At 39.7% G+C, this 13,410-nt stretch overlaps 1 protein-coding gene across 1 annotated transcript in view; it reads right to left on the reverse strand.

The window, feature by feature from the left end:
* Positions 1 to 5,184, reverse strand: part of LOC101847544 (major facilitator superfamily domain-containing protein 8) — a gene marked incomplete at its 3' end in the record, with an annotated part of 7,612 nt that extends 2,428 nt beyond the window's left edge. Inside the window, 1 exon segment of the mRNA XM_005111648.3 lies at positions 4,374 to 5,184. Within this exon segment, the coding sequence (XP_005111705.2) occupies positions 4,374 to 4,483 (110 nt within the window).
* Between the last annotated feature and the right edge of the window lie 8,226 nt (positions 5,185 to 13,410).

Here is a 13,410-nt window from a genome sequence, read left to right on the forward strand (position 1 = left end):
AAACAAAACAAAAACAATAACAAAACAGCTCTCTCAACATACAAACAACAAATAAACAAACAAACAAACCCCCCAAAGAAGAATTTGGGGTCCTGGTCTATTTCGTAGGTGAGTTTCCCAAGGGATGGTGAGAATGCACAACAGAAGCCAGGACGCAACAGTCAGCTGATATTGTGTCAGTTACCTGCACTATGGCCATATAGTTGTATAAACTATATTATTATTTGTCGTGATTCTGGGCTGATTCTTTTATTATTCTATATGCTTACTTCCTTAACCGCCATTTATCTTTTTTTTCTTGAAGATAGGTTGGGGTTTATCACGTATTTTTTTAAAGCATCAGCTGTTTATTTACTCAAGTAAGCGGGTAGTGGCGGGTACTGAACTAAAATCATATTGAGAGAGTAATGATCGAGTATTGTACTTATTGAGTCACTGTATCAAGCGAGTAAACAGGCGAGGATTTGAATGGTTGACTGAATCAATTAAATAACCAGATACTGTATTAAGTGAGTGACTGAATAATTGTGACAAGAAAGTAACCGGGTAATGGATTCATTTGACTAACCGTATGGACATCCTGGGTGTATGTCACCAGCATAAATACAGTGGCGTCCAAAAGAAATTTGAAAATGTAATCACCATATCCTCGCATTACCTCTCATGCGGCATACCAATTTGAAGCTAAATCAATTCTGCATTATCTGACACTTTTAATATTTCTATTATATTAAGGGGCGCCCGAAATATGGTCATTCAAAACTGACCTTAAAAAATCAGACTTGGCAAAATTGTACGAAATCAAAGAAATGCAAAATTGTCTTCGCGCGTGTATTGAGGAGCATCAATATTGATAGAACGGACATTCATTACATATCCAATGAATGGAGAATTTTGTATTGCAATATACAATATTCTGTTTTGGTATTTTGTCACGATAGTTTAAAAAAACCCACGGAAAATAGAGCAATCACAAATAATATACAAAACTTGGACTTAACATTAAATGTGCTCATTGTTATTTTGCTTCTGAGCCATTGGTCTTGTGTAGAGCACGAACTCTTTGGGCATCGACTCTAATAGTTCTGGACATAATGATCCGTCATTTCATCCTAAATGTCACAGAGAGTTGCAAACAAAGGGTCTGTACTGGGAGCAAAGTCGCTTTTCTTCTGCTGCTGTTTTATGGGGCTTCAATCTTCACATATCTGTTTGACTCTGATCGGGGCTAAGCTATATTTTATTAGTGACCACTCCAACGTTGATTTGATTTCATTTTCCAAGTCCAAGAACTATTTAGAGACATTGACCCTGTGAAAAAGTTCTTTGCTATGCATGGAGATGTCACTTGAATGACACCATGACGAAAATAAGGGTAAGACATGACGTTACAGCACTTGCGTGTGGTAGTCCACTAAACCAAGCCATCTAGTGATTCTCACGAGGGCGGTTTTGCTCATTCCACCCCAGACCATCCAAAACCATGGCAGTTTCATGGCCTCTGTTCCAAAATCTAATTAACACAATCCGTGTTCCAAAAAAAGTTTCGTGATCGACACAAAACGTTTGGCTCCTAAACAAAATAAATCAAAATTAATACTAAAGAGCACATGTTATGTTAAGTCCAGGTTTTTTGTGGTATTTGTAGCAGGTCTGTTCACCAATCTGTTTGAAAATATAATCAGAAGATGCTGTTCATTGTAGAGACAATAACATTCTCTTTTCATTTGATATTCAATACATATCCATTCCACCATTGTTGATGCAATTCAATATACGTACGAACTCACTTTTGCATTGTTCTGACTGCGCACAATTTTGCCATGTCTTTTTAAAGGTCAATTTTGAGTGACCATGTCCCGAGCGTCTCTTAACATAGATGAGATTTTGATGTGTCAGATGATGCAGAATTTATTCAGTTTTAAATTGGTATGCTGCGTGAGCGGGTAGGGTAAGCTTATAACACGATGACTGGGTGATTACATTTTCAAGTTTCTTTTGGACACCATTTATATAGTTTCAGTCACTTCCCATGCAACCGGGCACTTTACGTTTTTACTGACCACACTATCACATCGTCTCAATCATTTCCCTTGTAACAGTGTACTGAATGTATCCACTAACGATTAATGCGACTAACCAGTTTTAGAATTTTATTGACTGCATATTTTCAGCACATTAAAAAATATGGACTATTTGTACTACACACATCCGTTGCACTAATTCATCCAGTAACCGAATACTGAATAGAAGTCTACGAGATATAGTAACAGGCTTTGGCTGTCCCAAGTACAATGAATTATTAATACTCAGATTGGGTTCGTACTATTTATGAGCCTAGTATGAAATGATAAATGAAAAAGTAAACTTGAAATTGAATCAAATGACACCTGTTGAAAATCTAGAACTTTGACATTTATGATGATTTTTGGCTGATATTTCCTTTCATAAATTGCGAGAAGTAACTCATTTTGTCAGCCTACCTCACCCTCTTCACTGTAACAGTCTGCAGCTACTGCGTACTGTATAATTAATGCTTTATTGAGTGCATATTTTTATTTGTGCACACATACTGCTGTACTACACATACCCGTTGCAACAATTTATCAAACCAAAAGAATTCGGTTTCTATTAGCCTATTCAATGCTTTGAAGACGTACTCTCTTGTGTTCTCTCAAACGGGTCCACCATCATATTTTTTCTACTGGCTTACAAAGGATATTTTAGACGATGTATTAGACATTGTGCCGTTGCTTAAATTGTGGAAATATAGCTACTATTAGGCCTGGATCTATACCATGACCTTGTCTAAACATCTCTTGAATGAACATTTTACACGGTCTGTACAAATGTACGGAAACGCTTCAGCACAGAAAGGGTTAATCGTGCACTGAACATAACGCCCGGCGCATGGCTGTTTCAAAAGATTTCAGTTTCAATAATAATTTGCCCAGTACGCAGGAACTAGGCTGACTAAACTCTATGCCAAATCAGTTCATTTCCTGGTCTGCGGCCATTTTGGTGCGATCTAAAAAACCTTCAGTGACAACTGGCATTACACATTTCCGTGCCATGTACAGTTGGTTCTGTGTTTCCAGGTCATAGTACGAACTTCTCACAAGTGAAAATCTCTTGCTTTCCAATCCAGTGGTGTGTTCGTGGCCTGTGGTATAACGGTTAGGTTCTTACCCCTTCATACAGAAGACGCTAGTTCGACTCCAACTTAGGGGAATTATTTTATCGACTTGTATCGAGTATCCCCATCTGTCTGCCTGGATACGTTCCCTCTCAACCCGAGCCAGCTCTGACAAGACAATTATGATGTATATTGTCGATTCTGATGTCTGTCAATTATGATATAAATTGTGTCTCGCCGTGGTGTAGGCTACACAGTTTTCTTCTTTTGAAAGTGCAAAGTGTGAAATAGCAGGTGGCGGTCATGGTTCCCTACCCATTTCTGTGCTCCGGGTCACTGCTCTTAAAAAATCTCAAACACCTGTATAGGCCCTAATCCTAGTCTTTTCATGTGTGTCAATTCATGATAATAATAAACAGCATAATTTATATTATGATATGCATTCCCATTTTTTTTTTTTTAAGTTAAAGTGCTCAGTATGCTATGTATCTCCATTTTAATATTTTTTTAAAAAAGTACTTAATTCGTAGATTCTATTACCTTAATAGAGATGTCGAAATAAAAAATAACGGACAGATGTGTACGTAGAATATGATAATATGTAAAAATACATGTGAATACATACCGGAATAAGTATATTATATAGCCTATGTATAAATAAATTCTAGGAGACAAATTAGTCAGGCCTGGCAACAATAATGCGTATACTAAAAATTTAGGCGACAATAAAAACTCACTATAATAACGGTCAAAATAAAACTGAAACTTGAATGGCTACAGACAGAAACAAATGTTCGTTCTCAACAGACAGAATAGCATTTATTCTCGTTCTCTGTCTGTCTGTCTGTCTGTCTGTCTGTCTATCTGTCTGTCTGTCTGTCTGTCTGTCTGTCTGTCTGTCTGTCTGTCTGTCTGTCTGTCCCAAGGTATTCAAGCTCTTGAAGTAAGCTTAGTTTTTCTCGGTTTACTCAGGCCTCTTGCTTTCTTTCTTTTTTTCCCAAAGAATGCAAAATGCTCAGGATATTTACGACGATACAAGTGTTCTAGGAACTGCATTTGTCTCTTCTTACTTAATTGCATGTATATAATTGTTTTGTAAGTGACCGGCCATGCTGGCTTTCAGCACTACCTCATTCGATTTCTTTTTCTCCAATCAAACTCTTAATCAAATTATTTACAGTCTCATAGTTAGAACCACATCTGTGTAAAAATGTACAATAAACAATTATCTTATTACCTTCCCGGGCGGTAGGGGGAGTTGTTGTTGTTACCGACCACCCGACTGCCCAATAGCGGGGTGGTCAGATCGGCCGACAGATCATCCTGGGAGTCCTCCAGGCCGTCCATACTGTTCTCTCGGTCACTCGCTCTGGCCAGCGGAAATTTCTGACTTTCTGACTTCACTGATGATTTTGATCACGAAGAGTTCTCATGTCGTTTGCTGTCCTCGAAGTCAGATCTGATGATACAGCGGATAAATAATTTACGAATGGCTCGTTGTCCAATAAACATCAGTTTGAATAGGGCCAAAGGACCTTACGAATGGTTCGTTTAAAAAAATGTGAAACGGTCGTTAGATCACTCAAAGTAAGGATCTTTTAACCTATAAACGTTTTTTTTTGCTGTTGCGAATAAACATGTATTTGTTCTTTCGTCCAAATCACAGATCTAGCTTTCCTTTTCACGTGTCAGAATAACGTGTACTCCAACTTGTCACAGGCTTCAGTTCAAAGCTTTTGAAAACACGTCCTCTATTGTCAGTTCAAAGAAACTCGAATGAGAAGTCGAGTGAAGAATGAAGATTATTTCTTTATGACACTCCACGCTGAGATTAGATAACGGTTGAGTCAGCACACTAGGAAGGAAGGTGCTTCACGGGGTGCAGTATGTACCTTGTCTTATAATACTGTACACTCCAGTCCACTGCTCTCTCTCTCTCTCTCTCTCTCTCTCTCTCTCTCTCTCTCTCTCCCGCACTGCGTTGCTGCACTATTCCCACCTCCAACGCGCGTCGAACTGCGGCCTGCCTTTAGGCGCGGAGACAGACAAATGAGGGTTAGCGGAGCGCTCTGCTCATAACCTAATCATCATCACTTCAAATCACATACAATCATACAATGGTCACATGCGTTCAGTCTCATGATTTGCATTTCGCATAGCTTATTGTGGTCAGAGGAAGGGTCATGAACAGATTGTCACAGCAGTCATTTACTGTTTGTTCTCAAACTTGTATAATTATGCTCTGACAATAGCAATGATCACGGTACGGTAAACACCTCCTTTTCATGACACAGGTTTAACAAAACCCTTTGAATAATGTAACGATAATTAACCCCTTCCCTGCCTGGCCCAAGACTGTCTTTAGCACTTTGGCACGGTTTTGGAGTATGCTTAAATTGGTTGAAAAACAGTTAAAAGATAACACGGCAAATTTAATGTTCACCCTCAATAAAACAAAATCAAGTCGATGGTGAGCCTTCAAAACTCCCCTGACAACCCAAGTTCATGAACGAACTTAGCTGGAGACCTGAACCAGTGTCACCCGTGCCATAACCTGGCCTGAAAACGCCACGTGAGTTAGCAGTATGTCGGTTAAATGTCACCAGGCAGATTCATAAATCATATCAACTGATTCTCGGTAGGCCTTCGTGTATTGGACAAAAGTTGTTGAACATGTAAGACACATTTCCATAAAAGTAGATCCATTTATTGTCCTCCTTCGTTAGAAGCTTTCCTCTACTTTTTACTGCTTGGGATTGTTTTATCAATCAGAAGCTGATAAACTATAAAGCTATGGTGAACATGAATAGCCTATCCCTGTACATGTAATTGATTTGGGGGCGGTATTAATCTTACTCTACCTGGACAGTTCCTGTGGACAATCATCATCATTATCATCATCATCATCATCATCATCATCATCATCATCATCATCATCATCATCATCACCATCTGCATACTGCCACTGAGGCACTCCATGGTGACTCTAGGTGCCTCAAAATAAAGCAATCAACAAATTACACTTAGGGGGTGATGTGGTGTAATTTGCTCTTTCTTTTTTTTAACCAAACATTTAGGGCGGGGGAGGGATGCTCTCGTTGTCTAGAGGTTACCGTATTTGCCTCTCATTCAATAAGTCCTTATTATAAGTCCCGGTTTCGAAACTTGATAACGACGGAAAATGTTCTTCTCTAAATATTTTCTCCTTTCACCTATATCCTTTCTCGCTCTCTAGTGCAAGTTGCGCACGTTAAAGATCCCTTGGTGGTCCAAAATCGACAAGAGTAGGTTCGGCCACCACCCGGGCAAAATTTTAAAATCAATTCTCACCAAACTAAAGATGCTGAATGTGTCCCACACCACCCGTGTGGTTCTCAGGGCCCTGTCCAAGAGACAGGGGAGCAAAGAATAGGACCACTGTATCCGTACCGCGCATGTCGTAGAAGGCGACTAAGGTCGGTTGGGCAAAGGGTTAGCAGCCCTTTTCCGTAAAACAAAAAGCAGCTACAAAAGAATCAACAGCAAAAACAATACGACCGCCAGTTCTGGAAGATGGATGGAGACAGCTAGAAAAGGATGCACAGGGCAGGCTTCAGCTGGAGAATTAATGTTGTTGATGGCCACTCCACTGGGACTGGGAGTTAAAAAGCGCAAGAGAGAGAGAGAGAGAGAGAGAGAGAGAGAGAGAGAGAGAGAGAGAGAGATGTCACGCGCGCTCATATGACCTCATGCAGTTCCAAGCGCCGTAAAACACTTACACCCCCTGTAATGCTACTTTGAGCATTGATTTGAACTCGACTCAGGTATTCGGGTAAGACATGTTTATTTTCGTGACCGGATAAGGAAGACGGAAGAAGCGCCAAACAGACTTATTAGTGGGCAGATTTTATACGAATTGACTGCCAACCTGATTTTGCCTATTAGTACACTCTACATCCCCCTTTTTTATATTAAAAGGTGATATGTTTATCCACATGATGGACAGATTTGAAATTTTTTATACTTTATCAGTTAATCAATTGTGATACCAATGAGTCAAACATTCAAATCTCCGTGCACACCTGATTCTTTTTAACAGCAAAAGAGACCTTTCACTCTACTCAAACTATAATAATGCAAACTCAACATTTGAAACAAATTATCGCCATACATGTACATGTATAGATCTAATAGATCCCCTGTAAAGAGATGGCGCAAATAAGGTCTACTGTCTACTTCACAAATGTCAAAATCACTGCATTCAAAACATTGAATACCACAATAATAACATAATCTCATGCAAAGCTTGCAGTAGGATTTGACAACAGATTTAGCCACCTCGTATAACACAAGGTCATTGACTATCGCGTTCGTATCACATACACCGTTTATATAATGTTTATAGAATGTTCATGAGACCTTGGACTTCTTGTAAGTGCTTCCGAATGTCAATTCTCTTGTTTGAAAACATTGTTTATAATGTTTCGGTTAATTCGTTTAGTTCGTTTTCCACAGTAGAAGTAGTATTGGTGTATCATCAATTAAATAAACAGATCGATAATGATCTCATGATCATATGATCAATTGTTCTTCTAAGAACATTAACTTAGTGTCTTTATTGCAGAGAGGTGTGAGTATGGAGGTGTTAGCGGTCGCTGCACTTGGCCTTATGAATCTGGCAGGCACTTTAACAGCACGACCACTTTTGGTTGTGTATGTTGCGTTTGTGTGATTGTTATTGCCCGACGTCCTTGGAGCCATGGTTTTGGGCTTACTGAGAGTGAGAGTAGGTGGGTTTGGGGGCCCGGCCTGCGATCGCGGAGAAAATCCTTCTCGATCGCTTCGTTGTCGTTTGTTTGGCTTAATCTGAGTTTCGGGTGATGATGATTTATTTTCTTCTAGTTGTACTCTGTTCCTTCTCACTACGTTGCCATTATCTTTCCTGACGAGATAGCTCCTTGGCTCTTTCAGTTGTTTTTCTACCGTTGCTCTTTTCCAAAGATTTGTATCCGGATGGAGGGTAGTCACATGTTGGCCGACATACAAAGGTGGAAGGTCTTTAGCAGTTCTATCATGATGGTGTTTTTGAATATTTTGTCTTTTAGTGAGTTCTTCATTTACCTCGTCTCTTTGTTTAGACTTATAGTGAACCTTTGATGGGAGATTGTCTTTCACTTTTCTGTCAAACATGATTTCAGCTGGACTGTTCATTTTTGTTCTTAGGCGTAAGAAGGGTGTTGTTCTTAGGCATGTCCAGTTGTAAATCTTCTTGACACTCATGAGCTTTCTTCATGCTGGCTTTCACTGTTTGTATTTGTCTCTCTCGATAAATCCATTTGATTTTGGATATCTTAGTGATGACGTGATATGGTTGATGATCCACTGACAAGTGAAGTCGTTAAAGGCTGTTCCTGTAAAATGAGGTCCATTATAGGATCTGATAATTTCAGGTATTCCGAACATAGCACAATACTTCTTGAATATTTCTGCAACTTTTTTTGCAGAGCATGGTGTTGGAAGTTCTTCCACTATAGGAAATTTTAAGTAGTTGTCTGCTATAATCAAATATTCAGCTTTGTTGAAAGTGAAAATGTCGATGCCAATAGTACACCATGGTCGTGGTGGAATATCCATTTGGATAAGGGTTTCCAGCTGTAGTCTGGAAGCATGTTTTTGGCAACTTTCATATTTCTGACACATTTGTTCAATGTCTTTATTCATGTTAGGCTAGAAGACGTCAGACTTTGCTCTTAGAATTGTTTTATGAAGTCCTAAGTGACTTGTGTGCAGGTTACGAAGGATTTCTGATCTTTGGTTTTCTGGAATTAACCATTCTTTCTCCTTTGAATACCAGTCCATTGTCAATTGAAAATTCATCCCTCAAGGACCAATAAGGTCGGATATTCGAAAGAACTTCTTTGATTGTCTCAGGCCATCCTTTGATAAATAATTTCCTTCTAACTGTTGATGATAGGGTCTCTTGCTGTGTCCTGTCTAAGTTCAGTTTGCTTGTGTTCTGTGAATTTAGTTGTGTCAATCTGAATGTCAGGTTTAAATGAATCTGTTTTTAATGCGTTTGGTAATCAGCTAGTCCGACTTCTGTACCTGGGATATACTTTATCTGGTAGTCATATCCTTGCATTTTCAGAAACAATGCTTGCAGATGGTGCTGATGAGAGCGGTTTCTTTGTGATCATTTCGAGAGGTTTGTGATGGAGAGTATGGTGAAGGGTCTACCGTTGAGGTAAGTGTGGAACCTTTTCACTCCGAATCGGGCTGCTAACATTTCTCTCTCAATGTTGGCCAGTTTTGTTTCTCCAGATGTTAGAGATTTGCTTGCATAAGCAATTGGGTGTAGTGTTCCAGGATATCAAGATTCTGATTTCTCTGGTTGTAGAATGACAGCACCAAGTCCTCTCAGACTTGCGTCAACCATCAGATATGTTGGTGCTTCCATGTCATAGTATTTTAGACATGCTTCTTTTGATATCATGGCTTTCATGTCGTTGAATATGTGTTCATAATCTTAAGACCACTCGAAAGGTATGTCCAGTTGGAGTAACTTTCTTAGGGGTTCTGATTTTGCAGACAGGTTGTTGATGAATGGTGAGATCAAACATGAATGTCTTCAACTTTTTTAGGATCTGGCTTCACTCCTTCTGTAGTGAATATCATTCCAAAGAAACAGATTTCTTTTTGTTTGATCAGACATTTCTGGCTGTTGAATACAAACCATTTTTCTTAGCTTTGTTCATAAGCTGTGTGAGATTGTAATCGTGTTCCTTTTCTGTTTTGCCATAGACTAGGATATCGTCACGGATACTGACTGTTCCAGGGGAGTTCTCAATGATCTGATCGATTTTCTCTTCAAAGATGTCTTGGCTGACATTGAGTACAAAGGGTAGTCTTTGATAACAATACCTTCCCATGGGCGTACGGAATGTTGTCAAAAGTTGACTATCTTCATCAAGCTCTACACTTCAAAATCCCTTCATAACATCCAGCTTAGAGTAGAACTGAGATCTATGAAAGTTATGGGTTATTTCTTCCAACGTGTTTGTCTAGTGAGGACAGCGTTTGAGGTGGTTATTAAGATGTTTTGGATCTAGACAGACTCGTATGTTTCCGTTTGCTTTTTTGACTGGTAATGCTGCAGCACCAGTCAGAGTGTTCCGTGACTTTCGTTATGATTCCCTGGGCTTCCGTACTATCCAACTCTTGCTAGAGTTTTTCTTTTGTGTGTATGGAGTATTTCCGTGGAGCATCAATCTTGGGTTCTGCCTCATCCTTCAAATAAAGCTTTGCTTTTCCTGGTAATTTGCCGATGCGATCAAACTGATCTGGGAAAGCTTGCTTGAGATCACTAGTGTCTTTAATGGGTGGTGCTACAGTGGTGTTGTGGATGCTCATAATCTTCAATTGCTTGCAAAATTTCAGACCTGCTACTGCCGTACGGTCGTCATCAACGATGTAGAATTGTGAAGTTACCCAATCACTATCTTTGTACTTCATAGTCATTTCAATTTTTCCAAGGCAGTTGATGCTGGTGCCATTATAGGCTCTCAGTCTGATGTGCTTTGCATTGTCTTGGATTTCCTGGCTGGGTAGACCTGTTACCTTGTCTACTTGATCATTGAAATTTTTTAAATAAGCGAAGGGGTAAGGTGTTCCCCGCTACTCCGGTGTCAATCTTAAATTTGATGTTTCTGCCTGGGCCGCCTTGATTCGGGGCTTGAAAGGATATTCGTGAAAAGGCTTCATTGCTTGACAAAGCGCCAATGGTGATGGTATCGTATGCAAAGTCACTGTCATTTGTTTCACCTTCATGACCATTGCCTACGGTGTATAGCCTACTCACTTGAACTGATGCTTTGTAGGCATGTGCTGACCGTGTCTGCAGTTCTGACTATTGTTTGATTTCTTTCAGTCGATTTGCTTTTTGATGCAGAACTTGGCCCACTGACCCTGTTTGCGACAATAATTACAGATAGAAGTGCTGGCCAGACAATGCTACTTGCCTTTGGTGTGATCTTTGCCACAGCATTTGCATGTTGACTGTGTTTGTTTATAAGAAGTAGATTTGGATTTAGATCTAGATCTAGATCTAGGTCTAGTTTTAGAGAAAGCGTCCACTTTCTGGGCTTCATGTGTTTTTTTCAGCCATGTTTCTTGCTGTCTCTTCATACTTTCTTCCTTCTGAGATAGTCATTTCGACGGTTAGAGTTCCTGGTTCAGGAGCCATTTTTTGAAGTCCTTGTTAGGTGTTGAGGCTAGTATTATTTCAATTATTCTATTGTTTTCCTCGGGTGTCGAAAATTTGCAAAGGCTGGTTTGAACCTTTATTCTGGTGTAGAAGTTGTCTATAGTTTCATCAATGCCTTGAGCAAGTGTGGATAGATGTAGTCTGGTGATTCTGAAATTTGTTGAAGTTACCTGTAACCTTTCTGCGAATGCGTTGACTATCGTGTCTGGGCTCTCTTTCCGTTGTTGAGTGAATGAGGAGCTAAAGGCGTTGTACATTTTCAGGCCTTCGTTATCTAGCGCTTCGAGGATATATGGCACCCATTTAAAAGATCTTGTAAGGAAAGTCATGAAATGATTGGGTTTTTTAAAACTTCCTTTTATTTTTAGAATTTAATCTTTCCATCCCTGTAACCTTTAAACAATATTTCTTTTCTCCCCCAGAGTTAATCTTTTTTAAATTCTGGAATTCCGAGAACCAATGGTCTAGGCCTGTATGTCCTCTTTTGGACTCGACACATTTCAACGCGTCGTTCGTAATGTTCAGTGGTGGCCAAACACAAGGATCCACTTAACCATGAGTTCTCAAAGCCATGTATACGCACTCTACACCTTACGGAATGGAGCTGTTTCCAGAGACTATGGGGAAAGGGAGGGGGGGGGGGGGGTGCCCAAATATACAGCATTTGTGGAGTTGATAAAACTGAAGGGTGAATATGGGCTTTGCCAAGGAACAAAATTTTTATGCCATTGAGGTTAAGTTCACGCTTTTCAAGACGATCGAGGAATCATGAACATATTGCTATCCTCTGATAGCTTCTCGAACGGAAAATTGGTACAGTCGTAGATGAAGATCTGCCTTGAAAATGCAGACCTTTGAGATGTGGGAAAGTCATTGGTGCAAACATCGTCCACGTACAGATGTCTCAATGGGCCCATCTACTGAATGTTGCACCCTTTTGACGTTTAAAGGGGTGCGAACGGTGTTTTGTTTGACCTGATGTAGTTGTTTTGTCTGGGAATGTTTAGTTCTGATTCTCTACAGGTCCTAACTGCCCCACCATTTCCACCCTTGACATAAAAAAAAGCCTTAAGCGCACTTCAACATTCCGTGCCTTGTGCGACACTTGAAATGAGTTGGTGGTGAGCAAAATGTTCAATACAAAACGCTTCTGCTTTTTACTTATTATCTTAACCATGATCTCAGCAGGCAAAGAAAACTTGAGAAAAATAATCTGCAAACTTCTGTTGGCCAGTTATACTTCTGTAGTTTGCAATATGGCGCAATCGTTGGGATTTTTAGTGGTAGGCCTAATGCGAACTATCGTGTCACAAAAATGGGGACATAGCTGAAAATGGGTTGTTTCTTTACGTGCTATGTGGAGCAAAACTACTCCGTGGAATTATCTAAAATGAATATCAGACAAATTCCTTTTGACTTCCAAATGTTGTGTACAAATTTGAAACGCAAAACTTCTGTGTGGAGGAAAATATTAACAAAGAAAGTTGTACAGTTGGTTTTTTTGTTTTGTTTTTGAATCACCCTGTAAACTAAACTAAACCAAACCAAACTAAGCAGATTATACAATGATGCGTTTCATACTCACTGGCTTTGAATAAAATGTACAATGATGTTATCAAATATGTCTACAAGATAAATATGCACTCCTAATGTATTCAACATTTAACTCAGATTCATGCACACCACCCACAAAAAGACAACCACAGTGGCTGCCGATCACATCTTTTTGTTGGAAGACGAACCGTACCAAACTACGTAACTTGATGCCACATTTAGGCAGGCGCAGAACGACAAGTGTTTAAAGCCATGTTTTTTCCTGCGATGGCTTTGGTTGATGTAAGGCTCAACTGTGATCAGGAAATGTCCAAGAGGACGATGGTCCTATAAAGCTCTTACAGAGTTCACACTGTTCCACGAAGAGTGATAAAAATCGGGGTGAGTTCCCACTCTCTGGATTTCATAGATGCAGTGAAGACAATAAGTATTTTCAAACTCAGTGTTCTTGAACGTACGGGCCCTGGGAGTTCAGATT

This window comes from Aplysia californica, unplaced genomic scaffold (assembly GCF_000002075.1).
Source record: "Aplysia californica isolate F4 #8 unplaced genomic scaffold, AplCal3.0 scaffold01095, whole genome shotgun sequence".
Classification (NCBI taxonomy): Eukaryota; Metazoa; Mollusca; class Gastropoda; order Aplysiida; family Aplysiidae; genus Aplysia; species Aplysia californica.